The sequence below is a fragment of the Sminthopsis crassicaudata genome, chromosome 4 (genome assembly GCF_048593235.1).
Source record: "Sminthopsis crassicaudata isolate SCR6 chromosome 4, ASM4859323v1, whole genome shotgun sequence".
NCBI classification, from domain to species: domain Eukaryota; kingdom Metazoa; phylum Chordata; class Mammalia; order Dasyuromorphia; family Dasyuridae; genus Sminthopsis; species Sminthopsis crassicaudata.
The window spans coordinates 352311664-352334801 of NC_133620.1; the positions used below are offsets into that span (position 1 = coordinate 352311664).

Consider the following 23138-nt stretch of genomic DNA (forward strand, 5'->3'; position numbering starts at 1 on the left):
CAGAGAAAATGTGGGGGAATATTGTGCAGTTTTATTTCATGGATTCAAATTAAATAAAAACTTGGTGTCCACATAAGAGAATGGAGGCAACAAAAAAAAACGATAGTTGGATGTTGAATTGCTGGCGATCACTTCAAAATGGGTTTCAGGCGGATAAATTTGTTACTGTTTGTTGTGAACAATGTCTCCCTCTATTTCAGCAGAGAAAGAAAAGATCTTTTGCCTGACTGAGAGAGCATGGGGTTGGTGGGCATTTGCAGACATGTGTGAGAGTTCAGTAGAGCTCAGCAGCAAGAGCCACAGCAGGCTGGGCGGCAGCAGTTGGTTCTACAGCAAGTTGTGTAGCAGCAGGGACGGCAGCAGCAGGGGCGGCAGCAGGGCTGGCAGCAGCAGGGTTGGCAGCAGGGTTGGCAGCAGCTAGAAGTACAGCAGCAGGGGCGGCAGCAGCAAGGCTGGCAGCAGCTAGAAGTACAGCAGCTGGGGCGGCAGCAGCTAGTACAGCAGCTGGGGCGGCAGCAGCTAGTACAGCAGCTGGGGCGGCAGCAGCTAGTACAGCAGCTGGGGCGGCAGCAGCTAGTACAGCAGCTGGGGCGGCAGCAGCATGGCTGGCAGCAGCTAGAAATACAGCAGCAGGGACGGCAGCAAGGCTGGCAGCAGCAACGGGAGCCACAACAGCCAGAGCCACAGCTTTGGCCACAGCAGGTAGAGCCACAACAAGAGCTGACCATGGTGATAGTGGGTTGAGCTTCTGGGTTGGTTTTGCAGGGGAGTGGTTTCTTGAGTTTGGATGCCCCCTGGTCTCAGAGACCTCTTTTATACCCACCTTCTCAGCAGATGCTGTTACCAGCTACCATTTATTTCCTTATTTTTTTCCAGAAGAAAACCTGATAATCAAATTAGTCAGTGCAATTTTTTTACTTACAATGAGTTTTAGTTATAATTACTTTTCCAGTTATTATTTTCCAATGAATTTTTTACTGCTGAGTCACTACTTGTCTCTTGTCCATTTATTACTTCTACCTTAAAACATTCCATCATAAAAGACAAACAAACAAATAAATAAATAAAGCATACCATCACCAAATGGACAGCTCCAATTGAGAAGATTTTCCTTCTTTCAAGCCTAAATATGCCTCTCTTTACATCTTCCCACTATTCCTGCTTTTGGCCTCTGGGTCAAGTAGACTCACCCAAATTCCTGCTCTCAACTTGTCAGGGTCTTTTTAAAAGCATGGAACCCTTTCCATTGATTCCCCAGTGCTGTTCTCTTCTTTCATGTTGCTTATATTTAATGTTGTTGTATGATTTATGCCAGGAAAGCACTTGATCAGTTGAGGTAAATTTTTGTCAATCCATGGAGAATAGAAAAACTTCCTAGTTAGGGTATAAGTGGTTCATGACAGAGTGCTTGTATCCTATAATCTAGGAAATGGTCATGTGATTCAAAAGGTACAAGCACCATTTCCTTCTTTTCAAATAGATTTGAAATAGTTAGTCTTGTACTTTTTTTGATGAAAACATAAGGGAAGTAAGAGAGATAATTGTCCAAATTCTCATTGTGGTGTTAAGATGTACCATATTAAAATATGGTTGTATTCAGAACTAAATCCTTCCATAGTGTTTAGGTATTCTTCACAAAGGATACAGTTTTTGTTTAAAGCAACCTGCTGAGATCTCCTGGTTGGCTCCTTTTTTAGATGCATGGTTATTTCTAGGTTTGTAAGGAGAAATTATAAGGCTTTGGAGGGATTACTTTTAATTCCATTTGATAATAACAGAACAACTTTCTGTTTGCATCTACTTGGCCTTACTCAAACATTGAGTTATCATAGTCTTTGAAAATTATTTTTGTAATCAAGTTAATTTCAATTTCTTTCTATTGATGTGGCTTTCCATTTGATTTTGGTTGATGGAATCAAGCTTCCTCACAATATAACCATCCTTGAACTTTAAAACTCAAGGAACAAAGTCATTGACAAAGAAAGTATTTTCTCTAAGAATATGCCCCTGGAAAATGTAAGTATTGTAGCAAATAATTCTCCATAATTATGAAAATCATGTTTCTCCCTGCAAGAAGACAAGAAAAGGAAAGAGAAGGGAAGAGAAAGAAAAGGAAGGAAAATGAAAAGAGGAGATGGGAAGTGTGTAAAAAGAAAAAGTAACAAGAAAAAGAGTCTATGTAAGTGTGGGAAAGGAAAGTAGGAAGTTAAAGAAATTGATTAGAAAGGCAGATTAGGGAATGTAAGGGAAGGAGAAGGAAGGGAATGTGGGCGTATTTGGGGACCAAAGGAAATATATGTGAGAAAAGGTAAGGGAAGAAATAAGTGGGAAAGAAAAGGCAGATATGAAAAGGAGAGGGAAGAGAAATCAAAAATTTATCTCCTTCCTCTCTTTGTAGATGTGAAGGAATATGGCTGTGGAACTGATCAAAATGTTTCCAAATTTTGATAAATTTCTTTTTTTTTTCTTTTTCTTTTTTTTTTAAAGAGATGGCTAAATTTAGCATAGAAAGAGTAGAGTCCATTTATAAATTATGCTGATCAAAAATATATCAAAATAAATTTGTAAAAAGTTAAGTTCTGGCATGATTATGCAGATCAGGCAGAGTCATTGCTGAACTCTTCCCTAAACTTCCACAAGCAGCTTTCAATATTGCCTCAAGATAAATTCATATATGACAGAACCCAGAAAAGGAGAGGAAGATAGAATTTTGCTGCCAAAGACAATTTTGAAGGTTGACAAAAAAATAGTCTACTCAATCCTGGTGAAAGTAGACTATGGTCCAGCATTCCTATTGCTGAACAAGCTAGCAATAGGCCACCAATAGTTGTGGCAGTACTGGCTTCTGGGCTTCTTAGGCACAGAGGAAAAGAGCATCCAGGCAACAAGTAAAAAGAAGATGACAATGGTCTATCTGCTAACACCTAGGAAAAGACTGTATTTCATGACCCATTCTCAGATCTGAGTCACAGTTTGGGCCTCAGTCTCATGGTAATGTGGAACATTTGATATGCACAATGTGGTAAACCTTAACTTAGGAACCAAGGGCACTGGGATGGTGGACTCAGTTGTACCTAGAAAAAGTGCTGGTGGTAATTTACAAATCACAGCATAATGCATGAGAACACAGCAAATACAGTTCTCCATAAATCATACAATCTGGAAAGAACTAAAAATTTAGAACCAGAAAAATAAAACAAAGAAAAGAAAGATTTAGAGAATATAAGCTCCTACTGGGCATGTAACTTACTGGTTTAAAGAAAATATTTTATTTGATAAAATAAAATTCATCCCAGAAAAAATTTTGTTAATTTTTTTTTCTTTTCCAGAATGTTCACTTCAAGCTGTTAGTTGGAGATGGATGTCAGTAGATCAGGAAAGATATTATAGATGGATTAGAAAATCTGTGCTTCATCAGAGTGGAGAATCAGACTATTGAATCCATAGGAGATGAGGTAGTCAATTTGGCAAATCTGATAGAAGTTTATATCTCAGTGCAAAAGGATCATTGTCTATCTAAGGCTATTAGTCTTTTTAATGAAAGATTGTTATTTACAAAGCATATGCATGGGTAATTTTTACAACATTGACCCTTGCAAAACCTTTTCCTTCAAATTTTCCCCTACTTCCTCCGACCCCCTCCCCTAGCTGGCAGATAGTCCAATACATGCTAAATATGTTGAAATACATGTTAAATCCAACATATGTATACATATTTATACAGTTATGTAGCTGCACAAGAAAAATCAGATCAACAAAGAAGAAAAAAAAAAACTGAGAAAGAAAAGAAAATGTAAGCAAATAACAACAGAGAAAGTGAGAATACTATGTTGTGTTCCACACTCTGTTCCCATGGTTCTGTCTCTGGGTGTAGATGGCTCTCTTCATCACCGAACAAGTGGAACTGCTTTGAATTATCTCAATGTTGAAGAGAGCCACATTCATCAGACTTGATCGGCATATAGTCTTGTTGTTGCCGTGTATAATGATCTCCTGATTCTGCTCATTTCACTTACCATCAATTCATGTAGGTCTCTTCAAGCCTCTCTGAAATCATCCTGCAGGTCATTTCTTACAGAACAGTAGTATTGTTTATATACCATATATTTATTCAGTCATTCTCCAATTGATGGACATCCACTCAATTTCCAGTTTCTTGCCAATACAAAGAGAGCTGCCACAACCATTTTTGCACATGTGGGTCCCCTTCCCTCTTTTAATAACTCTTTGCAGTATGATCCTAGAAGAATCATTGCTGAATCAAAGGATATGCACAGTTTGATAACTTTTTGAGCATAGTTTCAAATTGCTCTCCAAAGTGGTTGGATCCATTCATAGTTCCTCCAGCAATGTATCAGTATCCCAATTTTTCCACATCCCCTCCAACATTTGTCATTACCTTTTCCTATCATCTTAGCCAATCTGACAGGTGTGTAGTTGTAGAGGGCAGAAACTCTGAAAAGGTGTATTTGAAATTGAGACAGCAGAACACTTAAGTCTAATGATCTATTTGGTGTGAGATAATGGTTCTCTGTGCATATATTTAGATGAGATGGTGATGTGATGGCTCTCCTCACAATTGGTCCTGGCTGAATGTGTGGTAGGGAGATAATTGTAGGCAAGGATGGTGGGCTGAGGGAGAGAGGTCAGAGTTGCTCTGCCACAGGATGAGGAAGGCTCTAGACTCCAGAGTCCAGGATTCATCTTTGGCAAGCCACATGTCAGTTTGCCTGCCTCCTTCACTTCTCCCCTAAAGACCAAGGACATTGATTGATCTTGACTCTGACTGATCCTGAGGCCTTTCAGAGAGCTAGCCTGGACATAATATGTAATGGTATGTCAGAGTTTTCTTAATTTGCATTTCTCTGATCAATAGTGATTTGGAACACCTTTTCATGTGGCTACAAATAGTGTCAATTTCTTCCTCTAAAAATTGTCCGTTCATATCCTTTGGCCACTTATCAAATGGAAAATGCCTTGAACTATTGTAAATTTGAGTCCATTCTCTATATGTTTTAGAAATGAGGCCTTGATCAGATCCTTTGGCTATAAAAATGTTTTTCCAGTTTATTGCTTCCCTTCTGATCTTGTCTCCATGAGTGTTATTTGTACAAAAGCTTTTCAATTTAATATAATCAAAAGTATGTATTTTATGGTCAATAATGATCTCTATTTCTTCGTTGGTCACAAATTCCTTCCCCATCCACAAATCTGAGAGATAAACTATCCTATGTTCTTTCTGTCTAGATCTTGAATCCATTTTGACCTTATCTTGGTAGTTGGTGTTAGATGTGGGTCTATGGCTACTTTCTGCCATACAAGTTTCCAATTTTGCCAGCAGTTTTTGTCAAATAGGGAATTCTTATCCCAAGATAAGTTTCTCAAATAATAGATTGCTATAGTCATTGACTATTTTGTTTTGTGAACCTAACCTATTCCACTGATCAACTTCTCTATTTCTTAGCCAGTACCAAATGGTTTTGATGACTGCTGCTTTATAGTATAGCTATAGAACTGGTATACCTGGGCCATCTTCAGTTGCTTGTCTCTTCATTAGTTCTTTTGAAATTCTTGACCTTTTGGGGGCAGCTAGGTGGCGCAGTGGATAGAGCACCAGACTTGAATTCAGGAGGACGAGAGTTCAAATCTGGTCTCAGACACTTAACACTGCCTAGCTGTGTGACCCTGGGCAAGTCACTTAACCCCAGCCTCAAAAAAAAAAAAAAAAAGAAAGAAAGAAATTCTTGACCTTTTGTTCTTCCAAATGAAATTTGTTGTGATTTTTTCTAGGTCAGTAAAAAAGTTTCTTGGGAATTTTATTGGGATAGCACTAAATAAATAGAGTAGTTTAGACAGAATGGTCATGTTTATTATATTCGTTCGACCTATCCATGAGCATTTGATATTTCTCCAATTGTTTAGATCTGACTTTATTTGTGTGGAAAGTGTTTTGTAATTTTGCTCATATAGTTCCTAAGTTTCCCTTGGCAGAAGGATTCCCAAATATTTTATACTATCAACAGTTATTTCAAATAGAATTACTCTTTGTATCTCTAGCTATTGGATTTTATTACTGATGTATAAGAATGCTGATGATTTTTGTGGATTTATTTTATATATTTCAACTTTGCTAGATTTGTGGATTGTTTCTCATAGTTTGTTAATTGATTCTCTAGGGTTCTCTAAGTATACAATCATATCATTTGCAAAGAGTTTTGTTTCCTCATTGCCTACTCTAATTCCTTTAATCTCATTTTCTTCTCTTATTCCCAAACATCACATTTCTAATGCAATATTAAATAGTATTAGTGATAGTGAGCAGCCTTGTTTCACTCTTGATGTTCTTGGGAATGGTTCCAGGTTATCCTCATATACATATGATGTTTAGTGGTGATTTTAAATAGATGCTACTGACTATTTTAAGGAAAAGTCCATTTATTCCTGTGTTCTCTAGTGTTCTTATTAGGAATGGTGTTTGATTTCATCAAATGCATTTTTTGCATCTATTGAGATAATCATATGCTTTTTGTTAATTTGGTTATTGACATAGTCAATTATGCTAATAATTTTCCTAATATTGAACCCACCCTGAATTCCTGGCATAAATACTACTTGGTTGTGATATATTATCCTGGGGATGATTTCCTGTAATCTCCTTTGCTAATATTTTGTATTTAAGATTTTTGCATCACTATTCATTAGTGAGATTGGTCTATAATTTTCTTTCTCTGTTTTTGTCCTAACTGGTTCAGGTATGAGTACCATGTCTGTGACATAAAAAAGAATTTGGTAGGAGTATTTCATTTCCTATTTTTTCAAATAGTTTATATAGTGTTGGAGTTAATTGTTCTTTAAATGGTTAGTAGAGTTTACATCTGGTCCTAGGGATTTTTTTCCTTAGGGATTTGATTACTAGCTTGTTCTATTTCTTTTTCTAAACTGGGAATGTTCGTGTAATTTATTTCTTCTTCTGTTAATCTGGACAATCTACATTTTTGTAGGTATTCCTCCATTTCACTTAGGTTGTCAAATTTATTGGCATAAAGTTGGGCAAAGTAACTCTTGATAACTGCTCTAGTTTCCTCTTCATTGGTGGATACTTCTCCCTTTTCCTTTTTGAGACTAACAATTTGATTTTCCTCTTTCCTTTTTCTAATCAAATTAAATAAAGGTTTATCAATTTTGTTGGTGTTTTTCATAAAACTAACTTTTAATTTTATTAATTCAATAGTTTTTTTAGTTTCAATTTTATTGATCTCTCCTTTTATTTTTAGAATTTCAAGTTTGGTATTTGATTGGGGAGTGAGCCTCAATTTGTTCTTTTTCTAGTTTGTTTAGTTGCAAGCCCAATTTGTTGATCTTCTCTTTCTCTATTTTATGCAAGTAGGCATCTAGAGATAGAAAATTTCCTCTTATTGCAGCTTTGGCTGCATGCCACAGATTTGGTATGTTGTGTCATTATTGTCATTCTCTTGAATGAACTTATTGATTGTGTCTCTGATTTGCTCATTCTTTAGGATGAGATTATGTAGTTTCCACTTTCTTTTTGATCTATTTTCCCCTGGCCTTTTATTGAATGTAATTTATAGTGCATCATGATCTGAAAAAAAAAAGTGCATTTACTATTTCTGCCTTTCTGCATTTGATTTTGAGGTCTTCATGTCCTAAACATATGGTTATTTTTTAATATAAGTTCCATGAACTTCTGAGAAGAAAATGTACCCCTTTCTGTCTTTATTCAATTTTCTCCAAAGATATATCACATCTAGCTTTTCTAGTATTCTATTTATCTCTTTAACTTTTTTCTTATTTATTTTGTGGCTTGATTTATCTAGTTCTGAGAGAGCAAAGTTGAGGCCTCCCATTATTATAATTTTGCTGTCTATTTCTTCTTGCAACTCTCTTAACTTCACCTTTAGGAATTTAGATGTTACACCACTTCGAGCATATATGTTTAGTATTGATACCGCTTCATTATCTGTGGTACTCTTTAGCAAGATATAGTTTTCTTCCTTATCTCTTTTAATTAGATCAGTTTTTGCTTTTGCTTGATCTGAGATCAGCATAGCAGCCCCTGCTATTTTTACTTCAACTGAAGCATAATAGATTCTGCTCCAGCCTTTTATCTTTACTCTGTAAGTATTGCTCTGCTTTAAATGTGTTTCTTGTAAACAACATATTACAGGACTCTGGTTTTTAATCCAGTCTGCTATCTGTTTACATTTTGTGGGAGAGTTCACCCCATTCACATTTACAGTTAAAAGTACTAATTCTATATTTCCTGCCATCTTATTAACCCCAAATGATACTTTTCTCTTTCCTTTTCCCTTTTCCCTCCTTGCCAGCATTTTGCTTATGAGCACTACTTGCCTCAAGCAGTCCTCCCCATTTAGAGACACTTCCCCTTTCTTATACCTTTACCCTACTATTTCTGTTTCCCCTTCTATTTAGCATGCCCCTTCCCTTTTCCCCTTTCCCCTCCTACGTTTCTATAAAATGAGAGATGTTTCTCGGTGAAACCAAATATATCTAATATTCTTTCGTTGAGCCAAATCTGATGAGAGTAACATTCACACAATATTCCTCACCCTTCTTCCTTTCCCTCAATTATAATATGTTTTCTTTGCCTCTTCCTGAGATGTAATTACCCTAATTTTAACCTCCAGTTTCCCCTTTTTTTTATAGTACAATCTCCTTTCCAACTCTAGTTTCTTTTTTATATTATAATAGGAATATCAGATTATACATGTACTCTTTATTTATACCCATAAGGGAAACACAGTTCTCAAGAGTTTTTTTTTTCTTTTTGCCTTTTTATGCTTCCCTTAAGTTTTAAATTTGGAGGTCAAATTTTTTGTTTAGCTTGAATCTTTCCATCAAAAATAAATGGAATTCACCAGTTTCATTGAATGTCCATCTTCTTCCTTTAAAGAAAATGCTCAGTTTAGCAGGGCAATTTATTCTTAGCTGCATTCCAAGTTCCTTTGCCTTTGTGGGTTCTGCTGGTACAGCTAATTCAGATGCTAGATTTGCTAATTAGTCTGAGGGTTGTAGGAGAAGGTCAGAAAGGAATGTATGTCATCTCTGCCATCTTGGCTCTGCCCCAAGGCTTTTAGTCTTAATGGTAGCATATACAATCTAACTTACTACTTAACAAATAACCACTTGGCACAGAAAGTGAACGTGTCTAGTCTTAAAAATATGTGCGTTAATATTGCATATTTTACATATAGATCTTGCCTCAGGAGTTCACTTGTCTTATTTATGGAAAGTGTGAACTCTGCTCAGAAGGGCAGATAACATACTCAATTACATTTGATGGCAAGAATGAGAAGAAATTGTCAATGAAACCCATCTTGGAATGTCTTGTGAATTTTTATTCCTTGATTCTCCATACTCTGTTGACCACATATAGAGCTACCCTTTGCTTCATTATTCAAAAGTGAACCTTAATAATCTATTTTTTTCTGTCATTTCCATATCAGAATACTGTCTTTCTCTTCCTTGATAGTAGCAAGGAGGTTCAACACAACGATCATGAACTAGCTCTATCCATGGGGTGACACAAAGACATGACAAAACGATCAGTGGAAGACTGCAAGTCACACAATTAAATGGCTAGCTCACTGCATAAGAAAGCATGTTTAGGATAAATTTTGTATGGGAATGATTTACAGGCAAAAGAAAAAAAAGTTATAAATTCTTGACTTTGTACAAAACACCTTGTAGTATGCAGAGGCAGGATGAGCATCTTCTAAGCTTGTGAAAGCATTCTGTTGAGGTATGGGTTAAACTGAAGGGCAACTGAAGAGAAAATATGCAATTCTGTGATTTTTCTGAATTGCACTAGCATTGGCAAAAAAGACAAAAAGAGAAAGAATTCATCAAGCCAGTGAATTTATTTAATTGCCAGAAAGTTTTATTTGAAATTAGTAGACAAAGAGAAATCCACGTGATGGAAAGTTGGGAAAGAAACATTATTGCAACTTTATTGTTAATACTCAATGTGAACTAAACCCATGGTCGATATTGCTGCGCTCAAAGAGCAAAATTTGGTGATGGAAAGTCAAGAAGAAAGACAAAGAGGGTGTATGGAAATCTCATGCATAGTTTTATTTGATAGATTCAAATTAAATAAAAATTTGATGTTCACATAAGAGTATGAAGGTACCAAAAAATGATAGTTTGATATTGAGCTGCTGGCAATCACATCAAAATAGGTCTTATGTGGACAAATTCATTACTGTTTGCTGTTTAACAACGTCTTCCTCTACTTCAGCAGAGGAAGAAAAGATGTTTTGCCTGACTGAGATAGCATGTAGGTGGTGGGCATTTGCAGACAGGTGTGAGAGCTCAGTAGAGCTCAACAGCAAGAACCACAGCAGGTTGGGCGGCAGCAGTTGGTTCTACAGCAAGTTGTGTAGCAGCAGGGACGGCAGCAGCAGGGGCGGCAACATGGCTGGCAGCAGCAGGGGCGGCAGCAGGGCTGGCAGCAGCATGGGCGGCAGCAGGGTTGGCAGCAGCTGGAAGTACAGCAGCTGGGGCGGCAACAGCATGGCTGGCAGCAGCTGGAAATGCAGCAGCGGGGCTGGCAGCAGCTAGAAGTACAACAGCTGGGGCGGCAGCAGCATGGCTGACAGCAGCTGGAAATGCAGCAGCTGGGGCGGCAGCAGGGCTGGCAGCAGCATGGGCGGCAGCATGGCTGACAGCAGCTGGAAATGCAGCAGCTGGGGCGGCAGCATGGCTGGCAGCAGCGGGAGCCACAACAGCCAGAGCCACAGCTTTGGCCACAGCAGGTGGAGCCACAACAGGAGCTGACCATGGTGTTGGTGGGTTGAGGTTCTGGGTTGGTTTGCAGGTGAGGGAGGTACTTGAGTTTAGTTGCCCCCTGGTCCCAGAGACCTCTTTTATACCCACCTTCTCAACAGTTGCTGGTGCCAGGTCCTATTTATTTCCTTATTTTTTTAAAGAAGAAAACATGATAATCAAATTAGTCAGTGCAATCTTTACTTGAATTGGTTTTTAGTTATAATTACTTTTCCTGTTTTTATTTTCCAACATATATTTTATTGCTTAGTCACTGCTTGCCCCTTGTCCATTTATAATGGATTTTAAAGCATTCCATCATTATATGGAGAGCTCCAATTGGGAAGAATTTCCTTCATTCAAGCCTAAATATGCCTCTCTTTTCATTTTCCCACTGCTCCTCGTTCTGGCCTCTAGGGCCAAGTAGAATTAACTGAGTTCTGTCTCAACATGTCAGCTGTTTTCACCATGGAGCCATTTTCATGAATCCACAGTGCCATTCTCTTTCTACACGTCTCCTGTAATTAATTTTGTTCTAAGATGTATGCCAGAACAGCACTTGATCAACTGAGGAAAATTTTTGTCAATCCATTCAGAAGAGAAAAACTTCCTAGTTAGGCTACAAGTGGTTCATGACAAAGTGCTTTTGTCCTCTAACCAAAGAAATGGTCATGAGGTTCAGAAGGTACAAGGGGCATTTCCTCCTTTTCAAATAGACTTGAAATAATCAGTCTAGCTATTGTTGTCATAACAACATAAGGTCAGTGAGAGTAATAATTGTCCAATTACATTATAGTGTTAAGATGTGCCAAATTAAAATGCACAATATAGTTGTATTCACAACTAAGTCCCTCCCATGTATTTCTTTCAAGTATTCCTCACAGAGGCCACAGTAGTTTTATTGTGTTCTCCTGGGTGGGTCCTTTGGTTATATATCTGGTTTTGCAAGGCAAAATATTATAAGCCTTTGGAGATGATAGTTCTTAATTTCATTTGATGATAACACAAGAATTTTTTCTAAGAAACTTATATAGAGTCATGTTATTCTCCTGTTGACAGTAAAAAAAAAAAAAGAACTATGCTGGTTTATTTTTTTAATTAATTATTTTATTTTATTTTTAAATTTTTTTTAATTTTATAATTATAATTTTTTGACAGTATATATACATGAGTAATTTTTTATAACATTATCCCTTGTATTCATTTTTCCAAATTTTCCCCTCCCTTCCTCTACTCCCTCCCCTACATGACAGGCAATCCCATACTTTTTACATGTGTTACAGTATAACCTAGATACAATATATGTGTGTAAATCCAATTTTCTTGTTGCACGTTAAGTATTAGATTCCGAAGGTATAAGTAACCTGGGTAGATAGACAGTAGTGCTAACAATTTACATTCACTTCCCAGTGTTCCTTTTCTGGATGTAGTTGTTTCTGTCCATCATTGATCAACTGGAAGTGAGTTGGATCTTCTTTATGATGAAGATATCCACTTCCATCAGAATACATTTTCATACAGCATTGTTGTTGAAGTGTACAGCGATCTTCTGGTTCTGTTCATTTCACTCGGCATCAGTTCATGTAAGTCTTTCCAAACCTCTCTGTATTCATCCTGCTGGTCATTTCTTACAGAGCAATAATATTCCATAACCTTCATATACCATAATTTACCCAACCATCCTCCAATTGATGGACATCCATTCATCTTCCAGTTTCCAGCCACTACAAAAAGGGCTGCCACAAACATTTTGGCACATACAAGTCCCTTTTCCCTCTTTAGTATTTCTTTAGGATATAAGCCCAATAGCAGCACTGCTGGATCAAAGGGTATGCACAGTTTGATAACTTTTTGGGCATAGTTCCAGATTGCTCTCCAGAATGGCTGGATTCTTTCACAGCTCCACCAACAATGTATTAGTGTCCCAGTTTTCCCACATCCCCTCTAACATTCATCATTATTTGCTCCTGTCATCTTAGCCAATCTGACAGGTGTGTAGTGGTATCTCAGAGTTGTCTTAATTTGCATTTCTCTGATCAGTAGTGATTTGGAACACTCTTTCATATGAGTGGATATAATTTCAATATCATCATCTGAGGATTGTCTGTTCATATCCTTTGAACATTTATCAATTGGAGAATGGTTTGATTTCTTATAAATTAGGGTCAGTTCTCTATATATTTTGGAAATGAGACCTTTATCAGAACCTTTAACTGTAAAAATATTTTCCTGATTTGTTACTTCCCTTCTAATCTTGTTTGCAACAGTATTGTTTGTACAGAAACTTTTTAGTTTGATGTAATCAAAATCTTCTATTTTGTGATCAATAATGATCTCTAGTTCACCTCTGGTCATAAATTCCTTCCTCCTCCACAGGTCTGATAGGTAGACTATTCTCTGTTCCTCTAATCTATTTATGATCTCATTCTTTATGCCTAAATCATGGACCCATTTTGATCTTATCTTGGTATATAGTGTTGAGTGTGGGTCCATATCTAATTTTTGCCATACTAATTTCCAGTTTTCCCAACAGTTTTTTTCAAATGAATTTTTAGCCCAAATGTTGGTATCTTTGGGTTTGTCAAACACTAGATTGCTATAGATGTAACCTTTTTTGTCCTTTGTACCTAATCTGTTCCACTGATAGACTGGTCTATTTCTTAGCCAATACCAAATGGTTTTGGTGACTGCTGCTATGTAATATAGCTTTAGATCAGGTACACCTAGACCACCTTCATTTGTTTTTTTTTTTTTTTGTTTTTGTTTTTGTTTTTTTTTTCATTAGTTCCCTTGAAATTCTTGACCTTTTATTCTCCCATATGAATTTTGTTGTTATTTTTTCTAGGTCATTAAAATAGTTTGTTGGGAGTCTGATTGGGATAGCACTAAATAAATAGATTAGTTTGGGGAGTATTGTCATCTTTATTATATTCGCTCGGCCTATCCAAGAGCACTGAATGTCTTTCCAATTATTCAAATCTGACTTTATTTTTGTGGCAAGTGTTTTGTAATTTTGCTCATATAATTCCTGACTTTTCTTTGGTGGATGGATTCCCAAATATTTTATACCCTCAACATTTGTTTGGAATGGAATTTCTCTTTGTATCTCTTGCTGTTGCATTTTGTTGGTGATGTATAAAAATGCTGAGGATTTATGTGGATTTATTTTATATTATGCTGGTTCATTTTCACTCCTCCTTTAATGACATCTGTGGTGGTTGAATGACCGTGGTACTGTCAATGATTCAAAGCATCTTTCGATGGAGTTTATCATTCTAATTATCTGATAATCCATAATACTCTGGAGTTAAAAACTTCAAGGAATATCTTTCCAGCTTTGAATGGCCAAGTTCAAAATCAGGATGTTATTTAATGCAGTGGTATGAATGTAAAGATTCAGAAGAGCTCTCATATACCTGTTGCCTGAAATATATTGTTTTGCAAAGATATAATACTTGTGAAGAAGAAAAATGTGAAAACATGTTTCTTCCCTGAAGTCAATGTGCTTTGTTCACTGATTTACTACCTATCCAGTGATCTGTACTCACAATGGAAGATTGTACATCTTCTTACATCTGTACCATCTCCACTCCCATGGCTCATACGTTGAGAAAATGTCTTGCAAACAGAGAGACAGCCTCATATTTTTGTGCAGTCATTCCCCTAGGGTGAGGAACAAGTGTGCCCTCAAGACCTTGAGACAAGATAATGGCAGGAAACAATTGCAGGAAAGCAGAAGGTCGTTAGGCACTTGCCCCTTTTGGTGGGAGTTATCAAGTAGGGGGGAAAACATCTCTAAGGAGAATAAAGTATAGTGGTAGGGAGAACAAGAGCCAGGTGAAAACAGGATAGGGAGGAACTCATCTGGGATGCAGCCAGTGGGAGTGGGTGAAGTGGGGCTACTTGAAGGTTGATTCTCATTTGATCTAATCAATCTCTGAGGGGTGGTTATGGGTCAACTTTTGCATTATCCTCATGGAAACCCAAAGGTACCTGAGGACAACGAACAGTCCATGGACAAGTAGAGAAACATGAGGTCTCTTCAGGCTAGAGAATTTGGGGTTTTGCGGTTGAAGTCATGGCAACAGTTAAAAATTCATTCAGGGGAAGTAAAATTATTTCTACTATGCCAAAACCATGACACTTTTACAGTTCGTTCAGAAGGGGAAGAGGTCTAGTTGACCATCCTTGTGTCTCTGATAATAAGTAAACATGAGTCACAGAAACCTTTGCATCAATTCAATTAGCAGCAATAGATGCAGGATTTCTGATCAACCATGCTTCCCTTTATGTCTCAGTTCCTGTTTCTGTCCATCTGTCCCGAAGCCCAAAGGCAGCCTATGAAAAGGGATGGTTACGCAACAAATATCTGCATGGCACAAAGGGTGAGTTTGTCTACTCTTAAAATTATGTGAATTGTTATTCTCACAGTCAATGTCAATACTGTGCTTTAGGAGATCCCTTGTGTTTTGTACACAGGGTTTAAGCCCTGTTCTAAAGCAAGAGTGATTCCTTGACAATGTTTTCAAGGCAAGTATTGCAGGGAATTAGATATCAAGCCCAATTTGGAACAACCTGTGTATTCTGCTTTCCTGATTCTCCATACTCTGTTGGAGCTAGACACTCATCCATTGTGGATAAGTGAAACAGAGTAACCTATTTTTTCTCTCCTACACACATCAGAATTTTGTCATTCTGAAATGATCCTCTTCTCTCCTTGATCACAGCAAGGATATTCAATTCACAATGACTATTCACCAAGTCTATCCCTGCCTGACTGAAAAAAGATATGAGGAAATGATCCATGAAAGATTGTAAGTCACTCAGTCACCTGGCTAGCTCTTTCCTGAGAAGAATCATAATGGGTGACTGAAGAAGATTCCTTTGTGTTGGAATGAGTAGGGGGAGGACAGGGGAAAAAAACAAAAACAAAAACAAAAACAAAAACAAACTAGAATTTTGGCGTATTTTTACAAAACATGTGACAGAACACAAAGTCAGGATGACCCCTTATGAAGTCTAAGATAGTGAATATTCAATTGGCATAGTGGTTAAAGTGAAAGAGAGTGGGAGAGACCCTTTGAAATTTGCAATTTTGTGAAGTTGAGAGCTGCTCTAACATTGAAAAAAGAAGACAAAAAGAGAGAGCACTGGATACCTCTCATTTCCAGGAAGCTTTATTTGGAATTGGACAAACATTAAGAAAAAACAAATGGATACAATGGGTAATTTGAGAAAGAAACATCATTGCAAGCTCAATAATAAAATCTGATGGAAAGCTAAACACATAGTCGATATTGTCCTGCTCAAAAAACAAAACTGGGTGACCAAAGTCAGAGAGGAAGACAATGAGGGTGTGGGGGAATTGTGAAGAATCATATTGGATGAATATAAATTGAATTAAATAAGAATTTGGTGCCCACATAAGAGGAGGAAGGAAACAGAAAGATGATACTGGGATGTTGAGTAAGTAGTGATCATGGGAAATGGTCTCATGGGGATGAATGTGTGATACTGTTTGCCCTGAAGAAGGCTTTTTTGAAGTGAATCAGTGGAAGAAAATATTTTCTGCTTGTCTGAGAGAACATGGAGATGGTGGGCATATGCAGACAGATATGAGAGGTCAGCAGAGCTCAGCAGCAAGAGCCACAGCAGGTTGGGCGGCAGCAGGTGGTTCTGCAGCAAGTGGTCTGGCAGCAGCAGGGGTGGCAGCAGCATGGCTGGCAGCAGCTAGAAATACAGCAGCTGGGGCGGCAGCAGCTAGTATAGCAGCTGGGGCGGCAGCAGCAGGGCTGGCAGCAGCTAGAAATGCAACAGCAGGGGCGGCAGCAGGGCTGGCAACAGCTAGAAATGCAACAGCAGGGGCGGCAGCAGGACTGGCAGCAGCAACGGGAGCCACAATAGCCAGAGCCACAGCCTTGGCCACCGCAGGTGGATCCACAACAGGAGCTGACCATGTTGATGGTGGATTGAGGTTCTGGGTTGGTTTGCAGGTGAGGGAGTTCTTGAATTTGGATGTCCCCTGGTCTTAGAAACCTCTTTTATACCCACTTTCTCAGCAGTTGCTGGTTCCAGGTCCTGTTTATTTCCTTATTTTTTTCCTCGATGAAAACGTGATCAGCAAATTAGTCAGTGCCAATTTTTACCTGAAATATTTTTATTGTAATGACTTTTCCTTTTCCCGTTATGATTTTTCAATGTATGGTTTATTGTTGAATCATCTCTCCTCCATGTTGTGTGTCTTAAAGCATTTCTTCATTATTTGCACAGCTCTCCTTGGGAAACTTTTTCCTCCTCTGAAGCCTAACTCTTGAACCTCTGATCCCTGGTTTTGGCCTCTTGGGCCAGGGAGAACAAACCTTCTTCCCTGCCTCAACAAGTCAGTCTGGTTCAGCATAGAAGAGAGTTCTCATGTGTGCTCCAACCAAGGAAATGGACCAGAGGCCCAGAAGGAATGACTTGTGGTTCCTTGGTTTCAAACTGAGTTGAACATAATTGTCCTAGAACTTACTTTGGAGTCAACATCAGGGAAGTGCGTGAGAGAATTGTCCCCAGACTGATTATGGTGTTATGATATGCCAAAATAAAGGAAGCCATAGGAGAGCAAAGAAGAGAAGAGCAGAAGAAGGAACAGAAGAGTAGAGCAGAGGAGATAGGAAAAGTCAAGGAAGACAAAGGGAAGAATGGGAAATGTGAGAAAGGGAGCTGGCAGAACTGAAAGGAATGGAGTAAAAGGAAGGCTAAGGAATGGAAGGGAGAAGATTTGCAGTGAAGGGGAATGTGTGTGAGGGAAGAAATATGAAGTAGGAGCAGGTGAAGGGAGTGAAGGGAAAGGCGATATAGGTTAGAAAAGGATAGCAAAGGGAAGACAAAAATTCACCTCCTTCTCTTTTTAGATATGATGAAATATGGCTTTGAAACTGATCACAAGGTTTCCTAATTTTGATAACAACTGTCTTTTTTATTTTCATTTTTATTCCTTGAGATGGCCAATTTTATATAGAAAGAGGGAAGTCCATTTATGAGTGATGTTGATCCAAATGATATCAAGACAAATTTGCAAACTTTTAAGTTATGGAATGTTGCTGGAGATAAAGCAGGGTGCCCCCTGAGCTCTGCCTACAGCCCTGCAATCAGTTTCCAGTAATGCTGCTAACACCAACTGAGAAATGGAGGAAACTACCAAAGGAAGGGAAAAAAACACAGTTTCCCACCCAAGACAATTTTGAAGGTTGAGAAGAAAAGTCTTTGGAACCCAAGAAAAAGAGGATTACAATCCAGGACTGGCTGTGCCCTAGCAAGCTGGTGGTCATCCTTGGGATCAACGGCATCTGGGGTAGAAGTGGCAGTTCTTGGACTTTTAAGGCACAGTAAGAGGATCCAGACAAATGGGCAGAAGGAGATGATGGGGAGCCATTTGCTGACCCTTAGGGCAGGAGTCCATTTCAGCACCAATCCTGGGATCTGGGTATCACTCTTGGACCTCAGGTTCAGGACAATGTGGAGCATTAGTGTAGTGTAACGTGTGCCCTCAGGGGAACCAGGAGCCTGCACATACATAGTTAGTTGTAGGATGTGTAACAGTGTTTGCGGCAACTCACAGACCAGAGCACAGTCCCTGAGAGCCATAAACATGGCTTTCCTGAAATCATACCACCTTGCAAGAACCAAGCAAGAACCAAGATCCCAGGAAGTGGCTCAGAAAAATGTCACCCCCCCCCCAAAAAAATGCTGAAAATTAGAAGGGTGCCCCTTCCACTCTGCTGGCAGAGTCCCACTTTAGCTTAGAATTAAAAGCTGTGGGATGGGATGGAGAAATGAGCAAACACAGAAAAAGAGCCTAACTATCGAAAGTTACTAGGGTGACAGACAAGATCAAAACTCAGAAGAAGACAACCAAATCAAAATGGCAATATCCAGAGCCTCACCGGAAAAGTTTTCCATTGGTCTCAGGCCATGGAAGAGCTCCAAAAGATTGAATGCACCTCTTTCTCCTCCTCCTGGAGCTCACCTATAGATATCTGAGACCTCTCACTAGCATTCCAAAGCTAGAGCAAAGTCGTGATGGAAAAGCTCAGAATAAGAAACCTTCTTCCCCAGATTTTAGAAGTCAGACACCAAACCAAGACTATCTGTGAAAGAGAAAGTAATCATTCTACATTTCTCCAAATCATACTTTGTCATAGCTTATGTGATTGTTAATTTTAAAAAATCTTTCACTTTCCATAAGAGACATACATGTATTGAGTTCTGAGTGTCTTCTTCTAATTTTGGGAAACAATTAACACTGCACACTCATTGCAAACCCTTTCAGGTGCTATTGTCTAGTTTCCTTGGTGTGGGAGAACAAAACCAGATTAGCAGAGGGTCCAACCAGCAGCTATTCTACCTGAGAAACAATATGATGGGGAAATTTGGCAATCTATGGGTCACTGCCCGTGACATGAGAAAAAAAGGAATTGCAGAAGAGTAAGTTTTCCTTGATTCCTTCCTGAAAAAAAAGAGTAAGTTTTCAAGATTTGATAGGTTGACTAATGGGTCAAGGGACAGATCCATTCATTCAAATCTTTTTGAAAGACAAACATAAACAAGCCATCCATGGTTGAAGTCCCTGCCATCAGTCATCAAGAAACATGGGATGCAATCATGGGAACAAGAGCAAATTCACCCAGAGACTTCTTGATCAGGATTCTGGAAAACCTGGAGATGCTTTCTGTTGCCTTGGGTGGTATTTTCCACATTACACCAGATGGAGTAGATCAGCACTCTTAGGTCTCAGAAGTCATTTTGTTCCTTCCCTAGTTAACAGCTCTGGGAAGAAAGCAGACTGTGTCCTGACTCATAGAAGGCAGCCATTGTGCTTTGTTCTCCTTTTTGGGATAACACCTTAGGGTCTAGTCACTTATTCTATGGGTACCACGTATCTCTTAGTTTAGAGTTTCCTACTCCAGCTCTGAAAAAATCCTTATGTCTTGTGAATAAATGAATTTCATGGATTGCAGAATGATGTACAGGAAACAGGGAGGTATAAGGACTCTTATGTTGAGCACAGGATGTGGCCAGATTGTTTGGAAGTTGAACAAGCAGAGGAATTTGCTTTAGTACTTAAGGCAAAGTGGTACACTCCCTATTCCTTCCCCGCCCACTTTGGCCAGTGAGAAAAAGAAAAAAGTCTAGGTATGGCTGACAAGACCCATCCATAGTGATATAGATCTTACTAAGCCTGATACTTCACTAGCATAACCTTTATGTAGCCTAGATCACCTCCAAATCATGAAAAATAGGAGTTTAAAAATAATGAAATGGACATTTTCATGCACAGAGTTCTCTGGCAAGATTCTGGAATCCTGGAAAGCCTTGTTAGCTTCCCTTTGGGGAACTCTCTTGACATTCCCTGTACCACCAGTCTTCTGTGGAACGATTTCTCTACAACTTAGAGACTCGGCAAATCTTTCTCATTTTCAGCAGTGTAGATGGAGGTGATGAATCTGGCATGACAAAAGTTGTGTAGTAGAGGTTGGGAAGGGCATGATGACCATTGGTTGATGGGATATAGGTACTTCAGTTGTCCTCCACTTGTTTCGCTTTAGTTTCCTCTTCAGCAATTCTTCCCTGCCCCTAATGAGCCAAGCTGAATGAATCACTAGCTTTTCTTTTCTGTCCAAATTCATGCCACAAAAGGCTCTGCTGAAGCCCTACTACTGCCAATGCCATAAGACTTTCAGAGTTCTTTCGAAAGGGAGGCTGGAAAGTCTACTTGACCATCCTGGTGTCTCTGATGGTAAGCAAACATGAGTCACAAAAACCTCTGCATCAATTCAATTTGTATCAACAGATGCTGGATTTCTGGTCAACTCTGTTTCCCTTCATGTCTCAGATCCTGTCTCCGTCCATCTCTGTCATGAATCCCAAAGGCAGCTTATGAAAAGTGATTGTTACCCAACAAATATCCACATGGCATGAAGGACAACCTTGTCTACTCTTAAAATTATGTGAATTGATATTCTCACAAACCCGACCTAAATCTTGTGCTTTAGGAGATCCATTGTGTTCTCTACACAGGGTCTAAGCCCTGTTCTGAAGCAAGAGTGATTCACTTACAACATTTTCAAGGCAAGCATTGCAGGGAATTAGCAATCAAGCCAACTTGGAATATCCTGGAAATTCTGATTCCCTGATTCTCCATACACTGTTGGAGCTAGACTCTCATCCAGTGTTCCTCAGTAAAGGAGAATAAACTATTCTTTTCTGTCCTACACACATCAGAACTTTGTCATTCTGAAATGATCCTCTCACAGCAAAGATCTTAATCCACAATGAACACTCACCAAGTCCACCCCTGACTGACTGACACAAAGACAAGAGGAAATGATCCATGGAAGGCTGTAAGTCACTCAATCATCTGGCTAGCTCTCTGTCTGAGAAGAATCACGATGGGTGCCTGATGAAGATTCATTTGTGTTGGAATGAGTAGGGGAGAAGTGGGGAAAAAATTGAATTTTGGTGTACAAAACACGTGATAGGATGCAAAAGTAGGATGACCACTTATGAAGTCTGTGATAGAGAATATTCAGGTGGGGTAGTGATTGAAAGGAAAGGCAGTGGGAGACCCTTTGAAATGGGCAATTCTGTGCTTGTGAGAGGTGCTCTAACATTGACAAAGAAAACAAAAAGAGAGAGAATTCACCAAGGCATTGGATTCCTTTAATTGCCAGGAAGCTTTATTTGGAATTGGACAAACACTAAGACAAAGACAAATCCAGAGGATGGGCAAATTGAGAAAGAAACTTCATTGCAAGCTGAGTAATAAAAGCCGATTGTGAGCTAAGCACATGGTCGATATTGTCTTCTTCAGTGACAATGAGGATGTGGTGGAATTGTGATGAATTATATTGGATAGATATAAATTAAATAAGCATTTGGTGTTCATGTAAGAGGATGAAGGCAAGAGAAAGATGACAATGGGATGTTGAGTAGGTAGTGTTCATTGCAAATGGTCTCATGTGGACGAATGTGTGATTTGGTGAAGAAGGTCTTTTTGAATGAAATCAGTGGAAGAAAGGCTGTGGTGCCTGTCTGAGAGAGAGCATGGGGAGGCTGGGCCTTTGCAGACTGGGGTGAGAGGTCAGCAGAACTCAGCAGCAAGAGCCACAGCAGGTTGGGCGGCAGCAGGTGGTTCTGCAGCAAGTGGTCTGGCAGCAGATCGGGCGGCAGCAGCAGGGCTGGCAGCAGCTAGAAGTACAGCAGCTGGGGCGGCAGCAGGGCTGGCAGCAGCTGGAAGTACAGCAGCTGGGGCGGCAGCAGGGCTGGCAGCAGCTGGAAGTACAGCAGCTGGGGCGGCAGCATGGCTGACAGCAGCTGGAAATGCAGCAACTGGGGCGGCAGCAGCATGGCTGACAGCAGCTGGAAATGCAGCAGCTGGGGCGGCAGCAGGGCTGGCAGCAGCTAGAAGTGCAGCAGCTGGGGCGGCAGCAGGGCTGGCAGCAGCTAGAAGTACAGCAGCTGGGGCGGCAGCAGCATGGCTGACAGCAGCTGGAAATGCAGCAGCAGGGGCGGCAGCAAGGCTGGCAGCAGCAGCGGGAAACACAGCAGCCAGAGCCACAGCCTTGGCCACCGCAGGTGGAGCCACAACAAGAGTTGACCATGGTGTTGGTGGATTGAGGTTCTGGGTTGGTTTGCAGGTGAGGGAGGAGGTTCTTGTGTTTGGATGTCCCCTCTTCTCAGAGGCCTCTTTTATACCCACCTTCTCAGCAGTTGCTGATGCCAGGTCCTGTTTATTTCCTTTTTTTTTTTTTTTTTTCCTCGATGAAAACATGATCACCAAATTAGTCAGTGCCAATTGTTACCTGAAATGTTTTTATTGTAATGGCTTTTCCCGTTATGATTTTCCAATGTATGGTTTATTGCTGAGTCACCCCTCCTCCATGATGTGTGCCTTAAAACATTTCTTCATTATTTGGACAGCTCTCCCAGGGAAGCTTTTTCCTCCTCTGAAGCCTAAAGATGGCTCTCCTGAACCTCCTCCCCCCGGTTTTGACCTCGGGGGCCAGGGAGAACAAACCTACTTCCCAGCCTCAACAAGTCGGTTTGCTTCAGCATGGAAGAGATTTCTCATGGATCGTCAATGCCTTCTCTTGGGTAAAGAAATGGACAAAAACATTTCTCTCTTTCTTGTGCTTTTGGGTCGATGCCCTTCACAAGAAGGCTGACCAATTGAGAAAGATTTTTCTCATTGGATGAAGAACAGGAAACTTCCTAATTAAGGATACAAGTGGTTGATGACAGAGAAGTTTTGTGCTCCAACCAAGGAAATGATCCAAAGGCCCAGAAGG

General features: G+C 39.5%; 2 protein-coding genes across 2 annotated transcripts in view; one reads left to right on the forward strand and one right to left on the reverse strand.

Annotated features, from left to right (window-relative positions):
• Positions 1-23138, forward strand: part of LOC141540812 (uncharacterized) — a 41886-nt gene that overhangs the window by 16734 nt on the left and 2014 nt on the right. The gene's annotated exons all lie outside the window — the stretch shown is intronic.
• On the reverse strand, positions 275-22451 carry LOC141538664 (uncharacterized). Its single transcript, XM_074260328.1, has 5 exons — positions 21971-22451; positions 19093-19100; positions 16445-16682; positions 10378-10902; positions 275-720 (listed from the first exon to the last, which is right to left on the reverse strand). Exons 1-5 carry the CDS (start codon positions 22449-22451, stop codon positions 275-277), a joined length of 1698 nt encoding a protein of 565 aa, XP_074116429.1.

What these genes read in the sequence shown, in the direction of transcription:
- LOC141538664 (XM_074260328.1), bottom strand. Translation starts at nt 22,451, where the DNA reads ATGGTCAACTCTTGTTGTGGCTCCACCTGCGGTGGCCAAGGCTGTGGC. An exon ending in AACCTGCTGTGGCTCTTGCT is followed by an intron (nt 10,903 to 16,444) that starts GCTGAGCTCTGC and finishes GGTATAAAAGAG; the next exon opens with GTCTCTGGGACCAGGGGGCA. An exon ending in CTGCCGCCCAACCTGCTGTG is followed by an intron (nt 721 to 10,377) that starts GTTCTTGCTGTT and finishes CACCATGGTCAG; the next exon opens with CTCTTGTTGTGGCTCTACCT.